Source organism: Phialemonium atrogriseum (genome assembly GCF_030411735.1).
Source record: "Phialemonium atrogriseum strain 8032-3 unplaced genomic scaffold QBC33scaffold_32, whole genome shotgun sequence".
NCBI classification, from domain to species: Eukaryota; Fungi; Ascomycota; class Sordariomycetes; order Cephalothecales; family Cephalothecaceae; genus Phialemonium; species Phialemonium atrogriseum.
The window spans coordinates 121,539-144,453 of NW_026848169.1; the positions used below are offsets into that span (position 1 = coordinate 121,539).

The following is a 22,915-nucleotide window of genomic DNA, read 5'->3' on the forward strand; positions in this document are numbered from 1 at the left end:
CCACCGCGGGTTGTGTTTGCGCGGTTTTGTTTGGGGACTGGGGGGTGGCGGCCCCCACGTTCTGCCCAAAACACCACTTTGGTGTATAAAAAAAACCCCCCCCCCCCCCCCCCCCCCGCCCAAACTCTTTTTTAATGTAGCTGAGGACCGAGAGTGGGGAGGGGGTGGATGGAGGGTCACTCACGCAACATTTGCCGCACCCAAGATGCCAACCCGGATGGGGTTGGAGACCTTCGCCGGGACGCTGAACCCACCGAAGATCTGGTACGTGCGGTGTAGGAAACCGAGCATTTCGGCGGCTTCTCGCGTATGTGGAGTGAAGCCGACGATGGAGAATTCAGTTTGAGAAAAGTTTTGAGTAAGGGACACTGGGGACGAGAGAGAACGACAGATCAATAATCAAGTGTGAGCGAGAGAGAATCTGGGACAGGCTTTGCCCATGAAAACGGAAATTTAAATGTCGACCTCCTGTCGCCATCGGGGTGCCAATTCCGGCCGGTGCCGTACGCGTTGGCCACATTCCGGTAGAACAGTCCGCAGAACATTCCGTGTGTGGGTGGAGAGGCGGAGTAAATATCAAGCCGGAGGAAATATCGTGCCGTCGGTGGTTGTTACACACACGCCTATTATAAATCATCATCATCTATCCGGAGGAATGTAAGGAGAGCTCTGCTGAAAAATCTTTCTCTCCAAATCAGCCCTGCCGTTTGCATGGCGCCCTGGTGGTGATGATATAAGTAGCAACGGAAACAACGCGTACAGACCGGGAAGGACGTTCAATATATTTTCGCCTAATATATTTCTTCATCGCCTGAAACTCGGCCAGGTTGTATTTGCTCCCTCCCGCCCAAGTCCCGCTCCTTGACGCGGCCTCGGCTGCTGGAATTCCGTCGGTAGTTAATGCCGTAGTCGTTACGTCTGCTTGTCGGCCTCGAATCAGATCCTGCTGGCTGGTACGCGCGTGCTGTTTGGTCTGGCACTCAAGGGGCAAGCGCCGCGCATATTTCTGCGGACGACGACGTGAGGCACACCGTACATATGCGTGCCATCGCGTTATAATTACCCCCTCCCAGTTATCTGCACTAGACTAACAAAATCACAGCGATATTCTTCTCGTACTAGGAGCTTATCTGATTTGGAAAATATACCAGGAACACCAATGTTGCAACGCTCTCTAGCATCCCTCTTTCCGGCGCATTTGAGCAAGCAGAACAGCATCTGGATGAACTCTGACGTCATCAAACTGTTCTACACACCCTAGCACGTACAATTAATTACAGATTCCACCAAGAGATAAATCTTCGGTCGAGGTTTCTCGCTCTTATCCCAACGCCCACGAAATCCATGAAGCCAACTCAACCTAATGATCGTTTTCTTCTCCCCCCTCCTCATCGGAGGAAGCTAATAAAGCCTCTTCCTCTCTTCGCCGGTCGTCTAACGGTATGTCATCCTCCAGTAATTTTCTATAGCCCCGCTTTCTACATCTCCGGAAGACAGACCTTATTCCAAGCACAATCCCAACCAGGGTAACGATAACAAACGACAGCGAAACCCATGATCTCCAACCCCTGAAACAACACGGATACAGCGACATATAAATCCCCACACCCCACTCCATCCAGCCTTGTCTACGCCTCCGATCCGGCAGAAGCCCCTTCCGTACCAGGTGTTTGTGTCGAGGACCTGTCGGACCCGACTGAAAGCGCTTGAGTCCGAAGTACGGCACAGTTTCCTGGCGCGGATCGGAGTCTGGGTACTGGACATCCCCCCAGCGGCCGGTGAAGTAGAAGAAGGACGTCGGGTTAGAGGATGGTGGTGGTGCGGAGGACGAGCTGTTGGGAGGAACCAGGCTGGTCACCGTGAAGGTGGCGGGGTCGAATCGGTAGAAGTACGCCGAAAGAATGGGATCCCACTTTTGCCCTGCGTCGCAGTAGTCTACTAGGGCTGCGTTGTGCACTTGGTCACTGGGAGGCTGGGTTAGTGTGGTCTCGAGGACGGTGCTTAGGGGCCAAGTAGACCTACCCTGATGCTGGGTAGTTCGCGTGAGAGCCACGAGCGCTGTAAACAAGAGGCTACAAAGTGGGTAGTAGGGAGATTAGGACATGCGTTCAGATAGTGGGAAGCTGAGGCTTAACGTACCCGTCCATCTGCCTTGGAGATGATCGGATCATCCCAACCATAGGCTTTGCCGTCAACATGCTGACTGTAGTAAATGCCAACAGGTTTTCCATCCCGGAAACGAACCATATTGTGCTCCCTTTAGAATAATCAGTGATCAGCAATATCCAGAAACCCACGTTGTTGTTTGAACGACTGACCAGTCTCCAATGTGATTTCCAAAATGCATCCCCGACGCTGCCTTGCCACCACTCACCAAACGGTCGAGCGGCTCTAGGACTTGGGTGATGTTTGGTCCTTCATTATATGAATAGAAATAAAAATAAAACGCATCGACATCTTGCTGGCTCTTCTCAACCACAATCACAACACAGGGCGTGGCGTTATGGAGCTTGCCCGTCGCGTCTGGAGCCTCACCGAAGATCCATGCTGGGAACGTGGTGGGATCCTCGTCGGAAGTGAGAGCGACATGATCTCCGGACTCGTTGAGAATGTCTAGGTTGTCCAACCCGAGTGAGGGAAGGCCACGAATTGGCTCTCCGTCTAGAACCGGTGTTGTGTGGCGAACGTGAGTAAGTAGGTCGCTTGGCTTGTATGGGTCGTCTGAATGCAGCCATACAAGAGGCGCTAGAAGAGTTCGTTAGATCTCTGGTGGCATTGCACGCGTTTGGGTCATGATGTCGCCAACAATTGACATACCATGACTTGCCACATAGTCTGGGCACCTGAGGTCTGGCTCGGTCCCAGCGGATATTCCGAGTAGGCCGATGAAGAATAGGTGCCTCAGCATGAATGCTTGAGTAGGCGGGGCCCCAGTCATCTCAAAACCCGCCTAGTTCCCTGACTACGTGGTAGATCGTGGAAACAAACAAGTTCGTGTAGACGCGACACATACAATATGAAGGGCATTGACGCTAAATCAGCACCGGAATCTTCGGGACTTAGGATCAGAACTAGACCCACTATCCCTAAGTCCGACCCTTCCATCCCCACTATATCTTCTTAGAGAAACCATCCCCGCTAATTGCAAGTAACGGGGCCTATTATCCCTGGTTAAGACTCTGCAAGAAGACTGGACCGATTTGCCTCTTTTTTTGAAAAGACGAGACTTAGAATGTCATTGTATCAAAAAAAGTGTGCTGCAAAGCAATAGTCTCTTTTCTTGCGTTTAGAAGACCACATTAACTAGGACACCTTCCATTGATAATCTTGAATCTGTCGATTTTGACGATCTCTACATGTTGTACTTCCAATCCACACTTTTCCAACCCAACTTACTCAATATCCCCACCTCTAACTGGCCAGTAAGCCTGCCTCTTGGCTTTCGCTGTTGGCTACGCCTTTACTCCTCCTCAACGCTAAGGCTGCCTTGCTCGTGGCCAAGGCACATTCCATGTGTCCCCAAGTAATGATATAGATGCGGGGCTTAAATGGATGCTTCCTCCCCATTTGCTGATTGGCCATCAGCCGTCAGCCTCATTCTCTGACCGGGATTCCGCATTCGGAATCACGTCTGCTTGCGAGGCTGGTGATCCTCCGCACTCCCGCGTCAAGGGTATACCGATGGATTTATGACAAGGTAACCACGAGTGCTTGAATAAACATCTAGCGGCATCTCTTCCTTGGGACGAAGGAGTAGAGATTACATGCCCGTTATCAAATCAGGCTTCGTGGATCAAGAGATCAAGAGAGCGTTACTGACAATATCACACTGAGTTCCTACCTAATCATGGACGTTCAAGGCCCTGGACAAATTTCTGCGACAAATAATCCAACCAGGTCACTTTATTCGTACGAGAAGCTCGGAAGCAAAGATGACCTCCGCCTCGTAACCATTCTGCCAGCCGCCTTCGTCAATGACATAGTTGTTGATAGATCTCACACCCCCCAACTGCCTCCGCAACAACACTGCACGCCAAGGATGACTCTACAAGAACTGGCTGAAACGTTACCTCCCAACTGGGAAGTGCTTGAAACCTTGGACAATCGCTTCATCTTCAATTATGAGGATCCAGGAGGCAGCAGCGAAGACGAGAAGACATCCTGGGTCCACCCTACCGTAACCTTTGACCGTTCTCTCTATGAGAAAACGGATCGTGATCAAGTTCTCTACGTACCTAGGTATGAAGCCTTGTCATATACCTGGGGGCCAATGCAGGCTGAAGCAACGGCGTATGTGAAGGTTTCGGGTGCCTCGGCAGCAGCATCGGCATCTCCTGGGACATCCTTTGGCCGCCTCCTCATCGGCAAGAGTCTCGCATCGGCCATTCGGCATCTGCGCTTCCAGGACAAGGAGCGTGTTTTATGGATTGACGCCATCAGCATCAACTAATCTGACATCAACGAGCGGGACGAACAAAGTCCCACGCACAACCGACATATACAGCCTGGCACATCGGGTTGTCGTCTGGCTGGGCCCTGGCACGGAGAACAGCCGACGCGCGCTAGACACGTTAGAACACTGGGGAGTGCAGTCTGTCCATACCATGGACAAGTGCGTGATTTCGCCACCTGAGGCCACGGAATTGCACTGCGGGAACTGTCGCACCGATCTGCCGTACAGTCAGGAGACATGGTCGGCTATTCATCAGCTGCTATCTAGGGACTGGTTCGCACGTCTCTGGATCATGCAAGAGATTCAGCTCGCAGAGGACGCCATCCTATACTGCGGCCGCGACCACGTCCACTGGACACACTTCCGGTCCGCCCTCCTGTGTCTCTGGAACAAGCAAGAAATCCCCGCTTTCTTCCCGCGCGAGAGACTGGCCCTCGTCGAGCGGCTCGCATCGCCCATCCACCTCAGCGCCCCGATATCTAACACCTTCACGTGCGCCGACAGCCGCCGCTGCAAGGACCCGCGCGACCTAATCTACGGTTTCGTCGGGCTCCTCCCGCCGTCGTTCCGCGCCAGGATCCGCCCACAGTACGGCCTGCCGGTCGGGCGGGGCTACATGGAGACGGTGCTCGCGCACATCCAACACGTCCAGCGTTTGGCGCTCCTGCGCTCGTGCTACCTCGATCGACGCGTCGTCGTCAACACGCCGACCTGGGTTCCCGACTTCTCATCCCCGAAGGTCGTCGCCAGGCAAGCCGCCTGGCAGTTCGCCGCCGGGTTCTCGAGCTGCTGGGCCGAGTTCTGCGCTCCTGACGTCCTCAAGGTGGCGGGCGTCCGGTGCGCGACCGTCAGGAGCTTGTCCCCGCCGATTCCCAGCGATAAGGTCAATGTGGAGTCCGCCATCCCAGCGCGGCTGCGGACGATTAGGGATCTGGAGCCCGAGGATCTGCTGACGGCCCCTCCTTACGTGATGGGCGAACCGTTCAAGGTCGCGTATGCGAAAACGCTCATTGGGAACTACCTCCACGAGAGATTCCCTCTCCAGACCCTGCCTGATCTGGAGACTTGGGTGGCTCAGGAGTCGGCGAATGTCATGTTTGGCGAGCTTGCGAGATCGACCGATGCCGGAAGTGCATTGTTGGCCTGGCATGAAGAACACGCCCAGTCACTACTTCAGGGGCGGCCGTACATGGCAACAGAGGAAGGCTACGTTGTTTGGGCCCACCTGGCGCCGAGAAAGGTAAGATCAACCAGACGCCACCACCTGCTTCTAAGGAGTCTTTTCTTTCCTTTTCCCCCTTTTCTCTCTCTCGAGATACTTTTGATACTAGCTTCTCTTTTCTCCTTCTTCCTTCTTTTTGTGGCAATAAAGGAGACCTCATCTACGTCATCCTCGGCTGCGATTCGCCAATGCTGCTACGGCCCCTACCAAACGGATCCACCGTAGTCGGGGAATGCTTCGTGTACGGCCTCAACGACGGCATCGCGCTGCTGGGACCGTTCCCCGAGCACTGGCGGGTGCAGAATCTCAACGATTTCACGGGTCAGTTTGGTACCTACAGTTTTTTCAATGCCCAGACTGGGGCGCTTTCCGACGAGGATCCCAGCCTAGGACCTCTCAGGGGCTGGGAGAGGATGAGCGTTGTGAGGACGGGAGACGATCCGGCCACGTTCCAGTGCTTCAGAAACAATATAACTGGGGATGTCATCAAGTCGGATCCAAGGGTGAGTCCGGAAGGTTTGGCTGCACGCGGCGTGGAAGTCGCGACATTCTCGCTAGTATAGGCCCCCTCGATGGTGCAGAGTTTACTATTACTTGAAACTAGGTAGGCTTGTTACAGATGTTGAGATGGGCATATACTTAGGAGCTTAGCGCTGTCTGCACTTGATGGACAAGGGTTATACAAAACAAGAGAGAACTGAGTTGTCTTCAGTTAGCTTGGGATATCGTGTGCCCAGTCATGTTGATAGCCGGGCTTTATATACACTACTCAGGGTGAGGCTTTGTAGCCTGTTCTACAAGTTCTAGGTGAATGGAGTAGTGCCGGACGCCACGGTGCCGCAGAGCGAGGTGTGCTGGCACTACGTGAAGGGGACTCGCAATTTGGCCCCCCGATCCGACCTTGCAGGCCTCCTCTTTCAGTAACCTTCAAAATGGCCCAGGCATGTCTCGTTACAATCACGTCTTTGCATGTGCCAGACGCCAAATCGAGAGGCTGAATACTGTCCATGGACCTCGAATTACGTGTGGCATCATGTACATTGTCTAGCTCCCACGCCTCTGGCGACTCCATGCATCAGAACGTCCAAGTTCGACCCCCCTGCATACAGCCATCACTACCAACCGCCATGCTATCGACCACGAGTATGCCATGAACACGTCGGGGAACCCTTCGTGTTTATCATCGGATCCACAAGTATCAAAGCCTTGTTGCATAGAGGTTGGCCTGCGACCTCACCCATTCGGTATCGATATGCCACTATTATTCGAGACAAGCTAGATTGGCGCTGTGTCCTGTTTCGTGTGGGTTTGTTTTTCTTGGTCCCGCCCCATATTATCATTACTCGTTGGCACATATTGTGGCGGAAGCTCCATCGTCGAATGCCAACTACGCAACCACGCCAGCAGACGCATATCAGCAAAGGTCATAGTTACCGCATTGGACAAACCGCGGCGCAAAGCTTATTTGTGTGCATATCGACCCCTTGCTGCATGACGGAAATCAGAAACTCCTTCATGATATAGGTTGTATGGTGCCAGCAGATTCTAGAGCTTTGAGATCTGGGTCGGGAACGTTCTTGACCACCAATGATGCATTCGAGCTCGTTGGCGGGAGACCAGTAATTATGCATAGAGAGGGCGTAGTGCGAGAGGGATTTCGAAGGAAAACAAGAGCCGGGGGGAATTTTGTTTCGGTAAATTGTCGGTAATACCGTATAAGTGGGGCCCGAAAAATGAATGATCAGGTGATTCAGGTCAGGATTACGAAGCCTTTCGGAGGGCCGCGAAACTAGTCACATGACCTTACAGCTGACTTAAATCCCTTGTGAAGAATGTGGCTTGAGAATGTGGCCTGAGAATGTGGCTTAAGGATGTGGCTCAAAAATGTGGCTTAAGAGCGTAGCTTGAGGAATGTGGCTTAAGAATGTGGCTTCTTGAGAATGTGGCTTGAGCTACACTATGTGCTTAACCCAAGAGTCAAAGTCGGCCTCAAAAGGTACATAATGTAGACCCTATCTAGAGTCACAAACGTTAGCCTAACAATGGTCAAGTACCGAAGGCAGAAGCAAAATTAATATGAAGTGACTAGGTACCTCTACTAAGCTGCAAAACTCGCAAATAAGGCAAGTACATGTACTCACCTGTCCCGGGTCACAGCGAGAGGATCGGCAGCAGAGTGGGGCTCGCTTTGCCCTACCTCAGCAGCCCATCCAATCACTAATCACAGGTCCCTGGCTAGTCCTATTCCAATGTTTCGAACAACCTTTTTTGGGTTTGCTTTGCGTGGCACCACCTGAAAGATTTCTCTAGTTGGGCGCTAATGCACGAATGATCCTTCTCTAGCTGAGCTGGCTCGGCTGGCTCCTGCAGGTCCCAATTTTAAAAGGCGCATCGTCGCCACCCCGCGCACGCTTCCTCCCGCAACTTCGCACCACCGACACTCCTTGACTCGGCGTGTTTTCCATTCCTTCCTGCGCTTCGTTGTCTTTCTCTGCGACTCACTCGCTCTCTCTGAGTCGGAACGCATCAGCTGCGACTGTGTCCGGCCACTCTCTTTTGCAAAACTCAACAAACTTGGAGAATTTCCTTCATTTAGGCAATCACCAACGCTCCTTTCGACCCCATTCCGCACGCAGGCAGGATTCCATTCTTTGGGCACAAGTTCCCGATTCTGATACCCGCTTCCACGAAGTCGTACGCTCTTTGGTACACATAACGATATATCTACAACGACAACTCGCAAAACATGTTCGCCGTTATTCCCTTTTCCCTCGCTGTCGCAGCAGGCGCTGCGGCAAAGGCTGTGTGGACCACGCCTCACGATAGCTACTCGTCCTCGGTCGGCGTGCTCGGCTGCAAAATCAATACGAACCGCGTTGCCTACTGGCCTGGCTCCGTTGATTGCAACAACATCTGCGTCAAACTAAGTTACAACGGCCGCTCGGTTCACTTGCTGCGGATTGATCAGTCTGGAGGCGCATACGATGTCAGCTACGACGCTTGGAACTACCTGCAGACTGGCAAGCCTGCTACTGTCGACCCCATTACCGGCGGCTCTGTCGCCATGGAGTACGAGGAGGTCGATGCATCCGAATGCGCTTCCCTCATCCACACCGACGGTCACAAGCTCCCGCTCAGCGCTTCCAACAGCATCAACTTTCTCAACTCCTGCCTCGCCCAGGAGGGCAGCTGGGTGGCAAGCAACCATGTCCTCTACAACATTTGCGACCCCATCTGCTCCCTCGGTTTCGACGAGACCTGCACTCTCGACCTCGCCGTCAGCAACCAGCCCAGCTGCTCCCACACTCTGGGCTTGACCACCCCGCTCGCCTCCGCCCCCGTCTACAACGTCCAGTACGACTCCGGCAAGACCGTCGTGGCGGGCTCTGGCGAGGCCGCTTCCCCCGGTGTGGCCGCGGCCGCATGGGATGGCGGGAATGGCGGGGACGACAGCCCGGCTGCCGGCCCATCGGCGAGCGCGCAACCGACCGCTTTGCCCGGCATCTTTATGCAGGTTAGCAGCAGCAGCATCGAGGTGGTTTCCTCTGTCCAGAGCACCACCGTCAGCCCAGCCAGCGCAGATGCACCCACTACCTACCCGGTCGCCACCCCCGCCAGCAGCAGCAGCAGCAGCGGTAGTGGTCAGGAAATTCCAAGCTCGACAGTCCTGCCCGCCACGAAGACGGCGCAACCTATCTCGTCTTACGGCGGGATTGCTGCCAGCCCGAGCAGCGCTGGCAAGTCGAGCACCAGGACGTATACCACGCTGTCGCAGGTCACTGTCTCCAGCAGCCCGGGGACCACTGCTAGCGGCATTGCCACTGGCTCTCCTGTGCCGACCGCGGGTGCTGGGCATGCGGGCGGTAGGGTATCTGCGTTCGCGTTGGTCTCTAGCATCGTTGTCTGTGGGATTCTCGGCGCGTTCTAACCTGTGTGCATTACTATGATGGGAACTCATGATACCACGTGGCTGGTAAACTTAGACTTCAATGTATATATTTTGGGGGCTTCCTACCGATAGATGGAGGAGGTCTTGACAAAAGAATTGATTATCTTGCCAACAAACTCTGTGTTCAGCTTCCATCCTGTGTTGCTAACGAAATACCTGGTTGGCTTGCTGGGTCATGTGGTCGGATATAGGTGTGTGACTCTGACTTTTCTACAGAAAGGGAAACGAAGAATCTAGCTGGCCCACCTGTCGCCGGGGGGAAACACCCGTCGTCATGTATTGCTTATCAAGCGTGAGAATCCGGCATTGCAGTGGAATCTCACTGAGACCCTGGCTAGGTCACTGTGGATGGCGAGGCTGATCGATACTTGGCGGTGACGTGCCACCACGCTATTTCTGGTATGTTTTGGTAGACGCTCAGGGACGTCTTCATCACCCCCATTTTTCATTCGCCGTCCCCCATCGTGGCCGCAATGAATGTTCTGACGCAGTCTCCAGACAGCTGGAACCCAATCAACCCTCCGCTGACGGGTAACGATGACCGCGCGGTCCACTGCCCAACGCCCGAGGTGTACAACATGTGGGTTGCGAATTTGAACAAGCAACTTTTGAACAAGCAACTTTTGAACGCGACCACGCCTCGCAATCTGTTTGGTCCGAACGGACACGCGGGTCTCAACTTCAACCCCCCGGTTCCGATGGAAAGCGACGCGCAGCAACTCCTTTCGACCTTGTCGCAGTTCCATTGCCACCTCGGTACCGTTCAATTCAGCTCCGGGATTGACAACATGTTCTCGTCCGATGGAAAAACCGCCCTCGATTGCGCCGCCGTTCTTGTCGATACCCACCGGATCTCTGCGGTTGACACGCTGTCGAATGTGGGTACTTCCCCTCGTCTTGTCTCCCTCATCCCTATCGATCCGAGCACTCCATCCCCCCTCCCCAATCCGCGCATCCTACGTCTACCACCTCAACCAACCAGGCATCATAACACCTCGCTCTACTATCATGTCATATCCTTTTCCCCTTCTTCCCCTCTTCAGCCCTTCAGTGCTTCAGCAACTAACCAATACCAGGGGCATCCGGCCCCAACAGTAGAACTCCTCATGTCGAACCTCTACGACTACGAAGAGGCGAAGAAGAAGGACATCGTGTTCAAGCACGGCGCCAAAACGGGCACAACCTTGAGCCACAACTCGACCCCCCTCGCGGCCAGCCGCATCGAGACGCGCGACGGCCGTTGCTACCACTCGACCAACCGCACTGCCCTGAGCGCGCTTCGCTTGAAACCGCGCTTCTCCTGGGAGGGCGACTCGGGCGCCTTGATCTATGGCCCCTGCGGCGAGAAGGTAGGTATGCTTGTTGCAGGCGTGCGTGGGGATACGACAGGGATCCGATACGACTCGGTGAAGGGCGAGTACGAGGTGGATCCGCTTGGATCGATCCAGCTGAGCAGTCTGACGCTATACACGCCCATTGAGGAGGTCATGCGCAGCATCAAGGCGCGCGTGGCTCGGCTTGTTCCGGGCGAGCATAAGATCGAGCTTGTTTGATGGCTTGCGCAAGTACACGCGGGAACCGGACCGGGGAACTGGCGATGATGGAGAGCTTGGATGGTGGCTGGAACAGTTGCCTACCTGTCCGGGCGGCCTGCCAGTTGTCCTTGAGAGGGGCTTGTTGTTGCAAAGCTTTAGCCTAGCAGAGAGAGTCTCCGTAGTAAATCCTTCGTTCCCAAAGACAGATTCTTGTGGCATTGCTTTTGTTGTGACGGTTTTTTGGAGTGACTTCTCGACCACAATCATTTCCCCAGCTTCAAGAGCTATTGCCGTTGCCATTGCCTCTCCCATTGCTCCACTCATCCCCCCTCATCATTGACTGCCCCCACTACCATCTGCTTCCTCTTGTGCCATCCAAGAAGGCTCCCCACTCGTTCCCCACCTTACAGAATTCTCTCTCCTTACTAGTTCCTCAAATGGCCGTTTCCAACTCTCCGGATTCCTCGCCTAAAGCCAGCAAATCCCGCGCCGGATGTCTCCTGACTGCTCTGTTGGTGGTACTATCACAAGCAACGGTGGCAAATCATGACTAGCTTCTCGGCTGCGGCCTTGTCGACGACCTCTGACATCATCTGGGGTATACCAGGGTGGGGAATGAATTTCCGGTTTCGGAAGAAGAAAGCGCAAAGGATGGCGCTGATTCAGGGTCGACGCCCTAGCCAGCCTTCTGTACCTTCTCCTCTTCCGTTTTCCCACGCCTTTCCACCTCTTCATGTTTTCGCCTATTTCCCGTCATTTCCTTCGCTTTACAAGCACGCATTTATCCGAATACATCTTGCCCAGGCGACAACGTCAGGGACTAATCACAGCAGCGACAGAAAGAATTACGGCAATTGAGGTGCCCTCGAATGCCGCAGTCGCGTTTGTGTCCAAGGGAGACCAAAACGGGAAGCGGCCGAGTGTTATGGCCGGGCGTCGAGCAGACTTGGGCCTTCCGGATTCCCGGACCCGGTGCCCGGGTGGCCCGTGCATCCGGAGGGTCCACATCACCGGCGCCCGCCGGTCCTGTCGTGAAGCTGCGATTGAGGCTGGGAGGGCGAGGCAATTTAGAAGATTGGAGGGGCGGTTTCACCAGGCTGTTTTGATGGTAAACAGGCGTCCGGAAAGAATATGCCGCAGGAGTTGGCCACCCAGACGCCTTCCACGGTGCTTGATGGCGCAGTCGGCGTTGGAGGGACTATACTTGACCAGCCAGCTCCGGCTTAGCAGCAGTCCTCTCTGACACTCCGTATTTTTGTGAAATAAAATCTGTTATTTCTTTACCTAAGCCGTCTTGTCTTCTCATTGGCAATCACCTTTTATTACAGTCACTAACGAATGGCTTGATGAGGGCTCGATTCGGGACCCTCACGGCGAGGGTTTGGGCTTGGGGTCTTACCGATTCCGGCGACTACTAGGGGTACGTATGGATTACAGCAGGCAACTCCCAGCTATTTTGACGAATCACGACTGCGTGTGTGGTGTTGTGGCGCATGCTGCGCCCCGTCTTCACAGGGGATATGAATGCCTAAGGCAACTACCCCGTGAGCTCCCTGCTATATAAGCCGTCACACCCCCTCCTACCCCTGGCTCTGAACTTGTCCCCCTTTCCTCTCCTTTTCATGCTTTCATCAAAGACGGACTTTCACAACCATCAAGCTAGCAACTGCCTTTATCCTGAGTCAACTGGAACAACTGGAACCTGCAAGTCATCATCTATATCGGATCATGGCAACACTCAGCAGTGTCTTCACCGAGACTCTCCATGAGATCACCACCATCAAGCTCGACGAGCTATCCAAGCGACGAGCCGCCTTTGACGCAACCAAGTCGGCCGTGCTGTCATGCATCGAAAACATCGTCGATCCCATCAAGCGTGTTAGAACTCTGAGTGATGGCGTCAAGAAGTGCTTCTCCATCATGACTGACAAGGGAGGCAAGGTGGTGAAGGACCAGACCAAACATCAACGTCTGGAGACGGAGATCAAGAACCTCGACCGCTTCTTAGCACAGGCAGACAATGACCCCTCCGTCTCAGCGGAGATGATCGGAAGTTGGGAGCGGTCCTTGAGGCGACACCTCGATATGCTATCGCTGAAGTACCAATATGCTTCCCTCTACGGCGAACTGGTGACGGAGCGGCTGGCGGATGGCAAGGGTGCAGAAGAAGTGTTCCGGGGTGATGTGGAGATGGGCGAAGCATTTGAGGATGTGGGAAACGCCACGAAGTTGGAGGCGAGGATGGAGTGGGAGGAGACTGTGTTCAAGTCGGCCGACATCGACGTTGAGGTGCTCTCCAAGTATCTTGGCTGGCTTTTTGGTGTTGGCTCCAAGAATCCCGAAAAAGAAAAAGTCCTCGACGCACTCAAGGAGCTTCGCGACGGAGTGGGCAAGTTTGAATCAGAGCTTGCCAGGCCGAGTCAATTCACAAATCAGACACTCGACTGGGTTATCAACGGGCTCTTGGCGTCCGGCTTGCTCCCGGATGAAAAGCAGCAGGTCCTGAAGGACTTCCTCGGCAATCCGACAATCCTCACCGAGATCGCCCATGTGCTCAACATGCGCCTCAATGCGTTGGACTCGTGGTCTTGGGGCGCTGCTGGAGTCCCAGTGGAGCAGCGACGCAAGATCAGCGGCGTGTACAACATGGACATGCACGAGGACATACTCCAGGCCATCTTTTTGCAGTACATCGGCGTGAAGTGGTCTATATTCATCAAGGAAGCCCTAAAGGAATTTCGCGGATACAAGGGGGCCTGGAAGTCCATGCGCCCTGACATCCCAAGCCTCGACAGGAAGAGGCTCGAATACTACCTCGGCGACATTCCCAGGGGCCCTTGCATACAGACAGCGCGACAGAGTTTGCATCGGAAGAATTTTATGTGCCACCTTCCGGACCATGAGTGGGAACAGGCGGATATTGCAGAGGGTGAGGAGGCGGCCGAGTTTGAAGAATTCGCAGCGGCACAGCCCGAGGCCAGTAAATGCGCAAGAAAGTCGGCGCCCTCATTTATTGGAAGGAGCACCAAGGCTTTAATTGCCCGGGGTGCAGTGAGGCACAGACGAATTATTCAGGAAAAAGACTGGGACGACGAAAACCCTGGATGGGACGAGGAGGACTATGACGAGGATGCGCCCAAAACCCCGATGCAGCGTCAGCAGCGTTTGCTCCATCTGCTCTCCGCCGAGATTGCCATCAACACTAGATTGCATGGGGAGATCACGGCTTTTCACTCGGTCTTCGCAGACTGGGACCAGCTCCTACCCCACGAGACGATTCTGACCTTGATGAGGTTCCTCGGCGTCTCAGACACGTGGCAGGCCTTCTTCGCCAGGTTCCTTGCGGCCCCCCTGAAATTCGTCGAAGACGACGCGTCGACCCCTGCGCGAACCCGACGACGCGGCACGCCATCCTTGCATGCCCTGAGTGACTTTTTCGGCGAGACCGTGCTGTTCTGTCTCGATTTTGCCGTCAACCAGACTACGGCTGGGAAGCCACTCTGGCGGATCCACGACGATATCTGGTTCTGGGCCTCGGACCACGCCGTCGCGGTCAAGGCATGGAAGACGGTGTCTGACTTTGCTCAAGTGACCGGGACGTCTGTCAACGCAGGCAAGACAGGAACTGTTCGCATCGCCCTGGACCCCGACGCCAGCCCCGCCATCGATGCGTCCCTGCCCCGGGGCCAGATCCGCTGGGGTTTCCTGCAGCTATGCCCCCGGACCGGCCGGTTCGAGATTGACCAAACCATGGTAGACGCGCACATCACCGAGCTCCGCAAGCAGCTGCTCCGGAACAAGCGGTTGAGCATCCTGGGCTTCGTGCAGATCTGGAACTCGTACGCCGCCACCTTCTTCACCGCCAACTTCGGCCGGCCGGCCAACTGCTTCGGGCGGTCCCACGTGGACTCCATCCTAGCGACGCACGCGCGCATCCAGCGCAAGACCTTCGCCGGCGCCAACGAGGCAGGCAGCGTGGTGCAGCACCTGAAGGACCAGCTGGCGCTCCGCTTCGGCATCGCCGACGTGCCCGACGGCTACGTCTTCCTCCCCGCCGAGCTGGGCGGCCTGGCGCTGCGGGCGCCGTCCATCCCGGCGCTGCTGATCCGCGACGCCGTGCTCGGGGACGCCGAGGAGCCGTTCGAGGAGCTGCGCAGGTCCGAGCGAGACGCCTACGCTGCCGCCAAGGCGGCCTTCTTCCACGCCGGCGAGGGCGCCGCCGCCCGGCAGGGCTCGAAAAGGGCGCCGCCCGAGGGGGATCGCGATGACCCTGAGGAGATCTTCATGGGCTTTGAGGAGTTTGTGCGCTGGCGCGAAGAGTTTGAGTTCGAGGAGCACGACATGCAAGTTCACGATGTCTTCAGGGTCCTGATGGAGCGGCCGACGGAAGAGAGCGTTGAGGAGAATGGGGGCAAGGTACTGAGTGCGCTTGGCGGGTTGGAAGGTATTGGCGGGGGGATTGCGAAAAGCTGGCGCACCCTGGAGCCATACTGGAAGTGGATTGCGATGATGTATGGCCCGGAGATTGTGGACCGATTTGGAGGATTAGATATCGTCGATCCGGGCCTGTTGCCAATGGGGATGATGAGCTTGGTTCGGGACAAGAGGGTGACTTGGCAGGGGTAAGACGGATTATGTGGGCGACGCCATATGATATTTGGGAACACGTATCGCTTTTATCTTTACTTATCAAACTACCGTGTGTTTGCCAGCCTCGGTGACTCGGGGACCCTAGAACTTGGAAGATGCGGGCGAGTGGCGTAATCCTCGATGTCAACGAGCGGGGCGGCCGGAGTCGGCTCAGGGAAACTCGGCGCCGAGTTTCCTCTTTGGGAGGTATCTAATTATATTTTGTCTCCTCCAGTCAGAAGCCCTCAGCACACATCCACAAACGAGCGACTCTGATTTAAATATCTCGAGGCGGTTGGAATGCTCCTGGAAAGTTGAGCTTATGGAGGACGATAATTAATATTTCCAGATACTCGGAGGAAGTATCTCGCCGGTCCCATGGCCAAAAACAAATACCTGATTGCTTCCCCTGCGCCAACATTGGCTTCCAAGTCACCGATACTGCGCATCATGAGACCAAAGCTATACCTCCAGTTACAACAGCTCTCCGCCGACCAACGTCCGAGGCCGGTTCTTGATGCATTATCGCCTCCAAGGTCGTGGGTGAACATCTGCCCGGACTGGATGAAACGTCACTTTTGGGGCGTCTCTTCCGGTCGGCATGACGCTACAGATGTTCTTTTGACCGAATCAGGTGGCTACGATGCAGACGTCAACGACGAGAAGAAGGACCTGACCACTCCAAAAGTCATTGCACTTTTGCGTTTGAGGACGGGGGGGAGGAGAAGTGGTATCATTCTTGGAAACACGGAGGAGTGGATCGCACATGACCTCCCAAACGGGTCTTACGAGTTCGTCCGCGTCGGGCCTGACGGCGACACCGCCATCGCACGCTGGGCTCTCAAGACTGTATCCACAGAGGGAGCACAAGCCCACCTTCACTCGAGTCGTTCGGCCAGACGTGCATCATCAGTTGTCGAAATCAGCACATCTTCAAACCTGCACCCATGTTTCGTATTCAGCATCATCAGCCCGAAGTCGTGGAGGCATGCCATCTTAGCAGCACTTGAGCGAGACAGGCTCGAGATCAATGAGACGTACATTCCGATGCATCTAAGCGATGGCGGTGACAGTGGCTATGACTTCTCCACAAGCTCTTCTGCGTGTCCTGGTCTGGGAGAGATTGATGACAGAGAAGGCATAGTTGGGGAGGCGACGAAGAAGCTTACCATGGCCACCGCTATCTGGGTCACACTGCGAGTGGGTTGGTCGCCAGTCTACAGATCGCCTATCCAAGCGGTCGGCAAAGGGTCATAACGCGGAGGATACGAGCCACAGAGCTTGTGGGTTTTGAAAGTAGTCGAGATAGCAATTCCCAATGACTAAACCTTCTCTGACAAAATCTACATAGGAGATAATGAAAAGAAAAGGGAGTGTGTATGACAACAGTCTGATTAGAAGCAGAACGCATGGAAATAAGGACTGACTGAGTGGGCTTCAACATCACAAACCAACTTTAACCACATATTTTTTTCTCCAACCTGTAACACGACCAATTATACCCTCGCACGATCCAGTCTCTAGTTAGGCTTCTCCGTCTTAATAAAACGCGCGATAGATCTTTTGCTAGCATTGCTCCAACCATGCTTCCTAGGCACTCGAGCAAGCCAGTACAGGACCAGCGTCGCAGCCGCATTGAAGAGGATATACGCCCAGATGATTCCGTAGTTGCGCCACCGCTGATCAAAGAAAGAGGCCACAGAGGCCAGGAAGACATTCGTATCCGCGAGGGGACAGAATTCGCACGCCTGGTTGTCGGTCGGGTTGTAGACCGCGCCGCCCGCCATCTGCATGAAGGGCCCGAGATATTCGCCGCAGGTCTGCCCGGGAGGAGGGTTCAATCGGAGCAGTTCCGTCTGCGAGCAGCGTATCTCGGCGTTGGCGACGCCGGTGGAGAGCATGGCGCCGATGAGGTACGTGAAGGGTGAGACTCGGTACATGAAGATCCAGAAGCCGGGGAGGGCTGCGGGAGGGGCTATAACGCTGATAGAAAACCAAGGTTAGCCCCACGATCACTTGGCTTGTTGCAGTCATCCCACGCGCGACTCACCCGCAGAATATCAAACACAGCGCAAATAGCAGCAGCGCAGCCGTAGCCCCTATTTCCGCCGTCGGAGCCCCGGCAACAACCATGTCGGCAAACGTCGACTCGAACAGCATAAACGACCAGATGAGGAGGAACATGAGGCCGCCGCGCTCGCGGACCGCGTCTGTGGGCACGGCGTTCCGATCCATGCCGACGAGGTAGTAGAAGGGGAGGAAAACCAGCAGCGCGGCGAGCGTGCTCCAGGGCAGCTCCGCCACGATGTTGGAAAGCACAAAGACGTACCAGCCGTAGGCTCTGGACGAGCGCTCGCGGGCCTCGTACTGTTCGCGCTGGGTTATGAAGTGCGGCATTGTCTGGTATGCCAGGAAGGCGAAGATGACCATCAGCATGAAGATGGCGAACATCTGGTTCTGGAGGCCCTGTATGGATAGCTCGGCCTTGTAGAAAGAGACGCCGATGAATAGACTCTAGGGGGTATTGTTAGATGCCAATTAGGTAGGAGGGAGGGGTGAGCAGGGGAAGGGAGGGTAGGTAGTGTGGCGGGGGAAACTTGCCGTCCCGCCGCAGAGAATCAGTTTCGAGTAGATGTAGGAAGGGGTGCGCCAGTATTGTTCAAACACCCTCTTGGTACACATTATAAACTGCGTTCGAAATGGCGTAGCATATGTCGTGTCGAGGTGGTCCATGTCTGTGTCTGGAGGCGGGGCTGTTGACCCTGCGCTTCCCAAGTCGCTCAGCTGTCTTTGGACATGGCTGTATTCCTGACTATTCCGCCAGACTTCTGCCCAATCCCGATCCTCTTCTGCTCCCGGTGCGGCGCCGATGACCTTGAGGATCCATTCTGCGGGGTTCTCGTCCGATCCGCATGAAGTAGCCCCGTGCTCCTCGAAGTAGTCGATGAGACGTCGCGAATTTTCACCAATATCGCTAAAGTATACGGTTTTCCCTCCCTTTGCCAGTAGCAAAAGCCGGTCGAATTGCTGGAACAGAAGCGCAGAGGGTTGGTGAATGGTGCATAGAATGGCTTGGCCGTTGTTGGACAATTTCCGGATCAGAGTGGCGATGGACCAGGCGGTTTGGCTGTCCAGGCCCGAAGTGGGTTCGTCTAGGAAGAGGAGCAAGTCCGGCTTGGCAGCGAGTTCAACCCCGATACTGAGTCGTTTTCGTTGTTCAACATTAAGACCTAATGATAGACAAGTTAGCCGCATGATGTCTTGGGACTTGCTTGCTCGAGTGGCACCAAGTGACGAGCATGGAAGAGCCGAACACACCTTCTCCCGGCACGCCGATGACAGCGTCTGCATACCGGCCCATGTCCAGTAGCTGAATCACCTCCTCGACATACGAGTATTTTTCTGCCGTCGATGCTGTAGATGGCTGTCTGAGAACCGCGCTAAAGCGTAAAGCTTCCCTCACAGTGGATGTCTCGAGATGGATGTCTTGCTGCTGTACGTATCCCGTCTGTCGCTGGAACGACTTTCCACGTGGATGCCCGTTCACGAGCACGTTCCCACTGACCACGCCCACATGGACTCGGTCCGCAAGGACATCCAGAAGTGTGGTCTTCCCGGCTCCGGTGGCTCCCTGTTGCTTCGTCAGCTTGATGCCAAATCCTCTCTCCTTCCAAGCGCCGATACATACCATCAGAGCTGTTAAGGTTCCGTGTCTTACCCAGCCATCGACGCGATCCAGAATCCGTCTGGGTGTTCCCTTGATGGATATGTCATACGTCAGGTCCTTCCAGTGGAGGATATTATCCCCCGTTCGGGCCACTTTGCTATCCTGCGGTCCAAGGCTGGTGACAACCTGCTGTGTAGACCGTGGCTTGTCGCGAAACCCAGACTCCTCATCTTGTACAGGCGTTGAATCAAGACTCCTCTTGTGGCCGCGGCGGAAAATAAGAATCTCCGCTTTTGAAGGGGACATGAAGACAAACTCGGCAGAGAGTAGGTAGGCCGTCGTAAAGAAGATGATGTAGCCAATGAGGATGCCAAAGTTTCTGTCCTCCGGTCAGCACAAAACAGGTAACAGCAACACCACCTTTCCCTGAACGCACCTCCAGATGTGGAACCGATAGTATCCGAAACCAAGATTGATGTAGACATCTCCGCTCACAAAGTCGCTCCCGGGAGCCGCGCCGGCCACCGAGCAAGTGCGCTCCAGCGCAGTGGCGTCAAGATACGACGGACCCATGGGCACGAACTGGGCACAAGGGAACACGCGGCGGGAGAATTCGTTGGCGACAATGCTCTCGTAGGCATAGGCAATGGGATTGATGTAGTTGATCCATCGCAACCAGCCCTGCATGTTCCGCGTGGGAAGGACGAAACCGGTGTAGATCACCAAGCCCAGTATCAGCATGGCGGCGGGTGTCAGGGCCTGGTGGACGGTCCGAGACGTCTGCCCGACAGTGCGGAGGATCATTGACATTGTCAGGGTGCATGTGAATCCGAACAGCAGGTAGGTGAAGAAGGCTCCCGCGCCGTGCCGGAGGTTGACCATGAAGTAGAGCGGGATGTTGAACGCGAGGGTGGAGAGGATCTTGGAGGGGAGGTCGCAGAGGATGGAGGACACAGCCTCGGCGAAGGGATGGTATAGCGCGTATCTGGACTGCTTCTCGACTATGGGCCGTTGCACGTACAGGGAGAGTATCTGCTAGAAATTAGTTCCCGCAGCTGTGGCGTCGTTTCAGGGGAAGATCCTGACCTCCAGGGCGCTGCTGAGTGCGTTGAACAGGATGGCAAAGAACAGCACCACACATCTGCGGTTCATGCTTGTAGTGTCCGGGGGAAGCCTGTAGAAGACGCTGCCAAGGATGAGGGAGATGGCGAAGTTTCCGAATACGGTGACGAAAAAGAAGGTCTTGTCGCCCCGAAGCCGCTGAAAACCTCGAGTCATACAGAGATGGATCTGCATCGGAACCGATATGGTATATGGAGACTCGGTACGCCTAGGATTTAGGTCAGGAATCTATTGGGCCATGGTCGATGCCACGGAAGTACTGACATCAATGGGGCTTGTTGGGCCTTCCTCGCCCGTCTGAGCATCTCCACTTGCTGTTCTGCAAGAGAAAACTCGTGTTCAAAGGACGTGATATCCTCCAAGAGCCGGGCTCTCGTCTCGCTGGTTCGCCACACCTCTGCGAACTCATCCGGGGTTCGAGGCACCTTGGTTTCGAAACCTGGTTTCACGATTCGCTCCGCAGGGTTTGTCAACGAGGTGAGAAAGTCGGCCGTAGTCTGACGGTCCGCGCAGTGGTAACCCAAGTGTGTGAAGTAGGCCTTGGCCGAGTCTTTCGCGCCGAAATATATTTGTCTTCCTTCGTAAAGAACGGCGACTTTGTCAAAGATCTGCGCAGTCATCGGGTTAGCCGACATGGAACGGATACGTGGGTGGGTAGGCTGGACGTGTGAAAAGGCTTTACATCGTAGGCGAGTTGTGAGGTCTGATACATTGCCACAATAGCAGCTGTTCCGCCCAGCTCCGTGGAGAGTCGGAGGATCCTAACAAACTCCAGAGCTGTGGCACTGTCTAATCCTCGCGTGCTGTTGTCCCAGCACTGGATTGCGCTCTGATTCAACGTCACCTCGGCGATGCTGACACGTTTGCGCTCACCCCCGCTAACCCCTCGGACAAAGTCATTCCCGACCTTTGTGTTCACTGTGTGGGATATTCCAAACATTGCCATAACCACATCCCGAAGCTGCTCGGCGTAGTTGCTGCGCGACACTCCCGGCAGTCGATTCTCCGGCGTGCGAGCGAGAGCGGCGAAGAGGAGGGTCTGGCCGACGGTCAGATGAGGAAAGTGGACATCTGTCTCGGCTTGGTAGATGACTTCGCCGCGGAAATGCCGGTGCATGATGTCCCACGGAATTCCTGGAGAGAGACCTAGTCAGCAAAGAGCCACCCATCGTGCCAGGACGTGCAACGGTTGGGTGGGTGCGAACCTTGATAGTTGAATTGCGACCCCTGATCGAGGTTCAAGCCACTTGTTTGGCCAGAAATGGTCTTCAGTAACGTGGAAACACCACTAAGGAAGAGAACAAGGAAAACAACGCATTAGCGTTGTCCGTGGATATTCTTACAGAGGCAATCTCACCTTCCAGGACGACCGAGCACGAGGAGAAGCTCTCCCTGCTTCACCAACCCATCGAAGTCCTTCAGGATCTGGATCTTGCTTCGTCGACTGGACAACCATTCCTGGAAGATGAGTGGCCACTGCCACATGATATTCAACACATCCCTTTGGTAATCTGTCGAGCTTCCGAATCCGTGAACCCCCAGGTTGCGATAGGATACGCCCACAGCGTGTCGGGGATACTTTTCTGGATCCTGACGAAAGGAATTCAGAAGAGCCTTGGCCCAGCGTTTTGCATTGAAATGAGGCGAAGACGGGTCCAAAGTTGGGTCAGTCGCCAAGAAGGGGTTCACGTCCTGGTGCGAGTTGGAGGCAAGGCTGGTGCGAGTGAAGCTTATCGCAAGTTGGGCAACAGTTTCCTCTTCCCCGTGCAATGATGCAGTGGGGCCATTGACATCGCCTGTAGTAGGGGCGTAGCTGTCACCATTTTCTGGATCAATGGCAGTTGTGGTTGAGTATTCGTCTGAATTAGGATCCATCACGTTGGAGTCCAACTGGTCACCGGCTGAAGAACCAAGGTCGAAAAAAAGAATGAAACTCCAAGACAAAGTTGATACCAAGGTACAGTATGCACGTAATTAATTACATGACATCCAGGTCTGTCGATACATATATTGAGGCATCCATTGGGGCCTCAGCTCGGATTATCGGTTGCATGAGCCCCTGATCCCACCCGAGGACCTGGATCCTGGTGCGAGGATCAAATTTCGAGAAATGAAAAGTCATACCCGACTGGAATGGGCCCATGTATTCGTCCAAAAGCCTCGTTCCCGTTGCTACTAGCATCTCACCGCATGCTTAGCAGGAGCGGATTGGCTCAGGAGCCACACAAACTGCCGCCACCAAGCGCCTTGACCCAGCGCCGGGATTGCCGGAGCTAAACTGAGCTAGGCAGTTCGGCTCCGAGATAAGCCGCGGTTCTAGATATTTACCTTGCGCCCT

At 54.9% G+C, this 22,915-nt stretch overlaps 8 protein-coding genes across 8 annotated transcripts in view; 5 read left to right on the forward strand and 3 right to left on the reverse strand.

Annotated features, from left to right (window-relative positions):
• QBC33DRAFT_613772 (uncharacterized protein) overlaps nucleotides 1–409 on the reverse strand; it is a gene marked incomplete at its 3' end in the record, with an annotated part of 1,775 nt that extends 1,366 nt beyond the window's left edge. The window contains exon 1 of the mRNA XM_060432559.1: nucleotides 185–409. Coding sequence (XP_060279546.1) covers nucleotides 185–291 — 107 coding nt within the window. The 5' untranslated portion in view covers nucleotides 292–409. The remainder of the gene's footprint in view (nucleotides 1–184) is intronic.
• Nucleotides 410–1,001: 592 nt separating this feature from the next.
• On the reverse strand, nucleotides 1,002–3,028 carry QBC33DRAFT_246413 (vacuolar protein sorting-associated protein 62). Its single transcript, XM_060422957.1, has 5 exons — nucleotides 2,818–3,028; nucleotides 2,319–2,745; nucleotides 2,140–2,257; nucleotides 2,023–2,072; nucleotides 1,002–1,964 (listed from the first exon to the last, which is right to left on the reverse strand). The coding sequence occupies exons 1-5, from the start codon at nucleotides 2,936–2,938 to the stop codon at nucleotides 1,361–1,363; spliced, it is 1,320 nt and encodes a 439-aa protein (XP_060279547.1). The 5' UTR covers nucleotides 2,939–3,028; the 3' UTR covers nucleotides 1,002–1,360.
• Nucleotides 3,029–4,604: 1,576 nt separating this feature from the next.
• Nucleotides 4,605–6,254, forward strand: QBC33DRAFT_598515 (uncharacterized protein; the record flags this gene model as incomplete). The annotated part of the gene is made up of 2 exons (XM_060431980.1): nucleotides 4,605–5,583; nucleotides 5,826–6,254. The coding sequence occupies 2 exons, from the start codon at nucleotides 4,605–4,607 to the stop codon at nucleotides 6,236–6,238; spliced, it is 1,392 nt and encodes a 463-aa protein (XP_060279548.1). The 3' UTR covers nucleotides 6,239–6,254.
• A 1,751-nt stretch (nucleotides 6,255–8,005) lies between these two features.
• Nucleotides 8,006–9,740, forward strand: QBC33DRAFT_549946 (uncharacterized protein). The gene has a single exon (XM_060429019.1). The coding sequence runs from the start codon at nucleotides 8,422–8,424 to the stop codon at nucleotides 9,601–9,603; it is 1,182 nt and encodes a 393-aa protein (XP_060279549.1). The 5' UTR covers nucleotides 8,006–8,421; the 3' UTR covers nucleotides 9,604–9,740.
• Nucleotides 9,741–10,027: 287 nt separating this feature from the next.
• Nucleotides 10,028–11,287, forward strand: QBC33DRAFT_549948 (uncharacterized protein). The gene is made up of 2 exons (XM_060429020.1): nucleotides 10,028–10,502; nucleotides 10,701–11,287. Exons 1-2 carry the CDS (start codon nucleotides 10,098–10,100, stop codon nucleotides 11,175–11,177), a joined length of 882 nt encoding a protein of 293 aa, XP_060279550.1. The 5' UTR covers nucleotides 10,028–10,097; the 3' UTR covers nucleotides 11,178–11,287.
• Nucleotides 11,288–12,576: 1,289 nt separating this feature from the next.
• QBC33DRAFT_598519 (uncharacterized protein) lies at nucleotides 12,577–15,785 on the forward strand (the record flags this gene model as incomplete). Its single annotated transcript, XM_060431981.1, has 1 exon — nucleotides 12,577–15,785. The coding sequence occupies exon 1, from the start codon at nucleotides 12,888–12,890 to the stop codon at nucleotides 15,783–15,785; it is 2,898 nt and encodes a 965-aa protein (XP_060279551.1). The 5' UTR covers nucleotides 12,577–12,887.
• A 188-nt stretch (nucleotides 15,786–15,973) lies between these two features.
• QBC33DRAFT_246591 (uncharacterized protein) lies at nucleotides 15,974–17,091 on the forward strand. Its single transcript, XM_060422958.1, has one exon. It carries the CDS (start codon nucleotides 16,167–16,169, stop codon nucleotides 17,043–17,045), a length of 879 nt encoding a protein of 292 aa, XP_060279552.1. The 5' UTR covers nucleotides 15,974–16,166; the 3' UTR covers nucleotides 17,046–17,091.
• A 74-nt stretch (nucleotides 17,092–17,165) lies between these two features.
• Nucleotides 17,166–22,660, reverse strand: QBC33DRAFT_598529 (ABC-2 type transporter-domain-containing protein). The gene is made up of 11 exons (XM_060431982.1): nucleotides 21,935–22,660; nucleotides 21,783–21,865; nucleotides 21,260–21,711; nucleotides 20,842–21,185; nucleotides 20,542–20,785; nucleotides 19,892–20,487; nucleotides 19,507–19,834; nucleotides 19,107–19,419; nucleotides 18,456–19,018; nucleotides 17,839–18,302; nucleotides 17,166–17,771 (listed from the first exon to the last, which is right to left on the reverse strand). Exons 1-11 carry the CDS (start codon nucleotides 22,450–22,452, stop codon nucleotides 17,309–17,311), a joined length of 4,368 nt encoding a protein of 1,455 aa, XP_060279553.1. The 5' UTR covers nucleotides 22,453–22,660; the 3' UTR covers nucleotides 17,166–17,308.
• Between the last annotated feature and the right edge of the window lie 255 nt (nucleotides 22,661–22,915).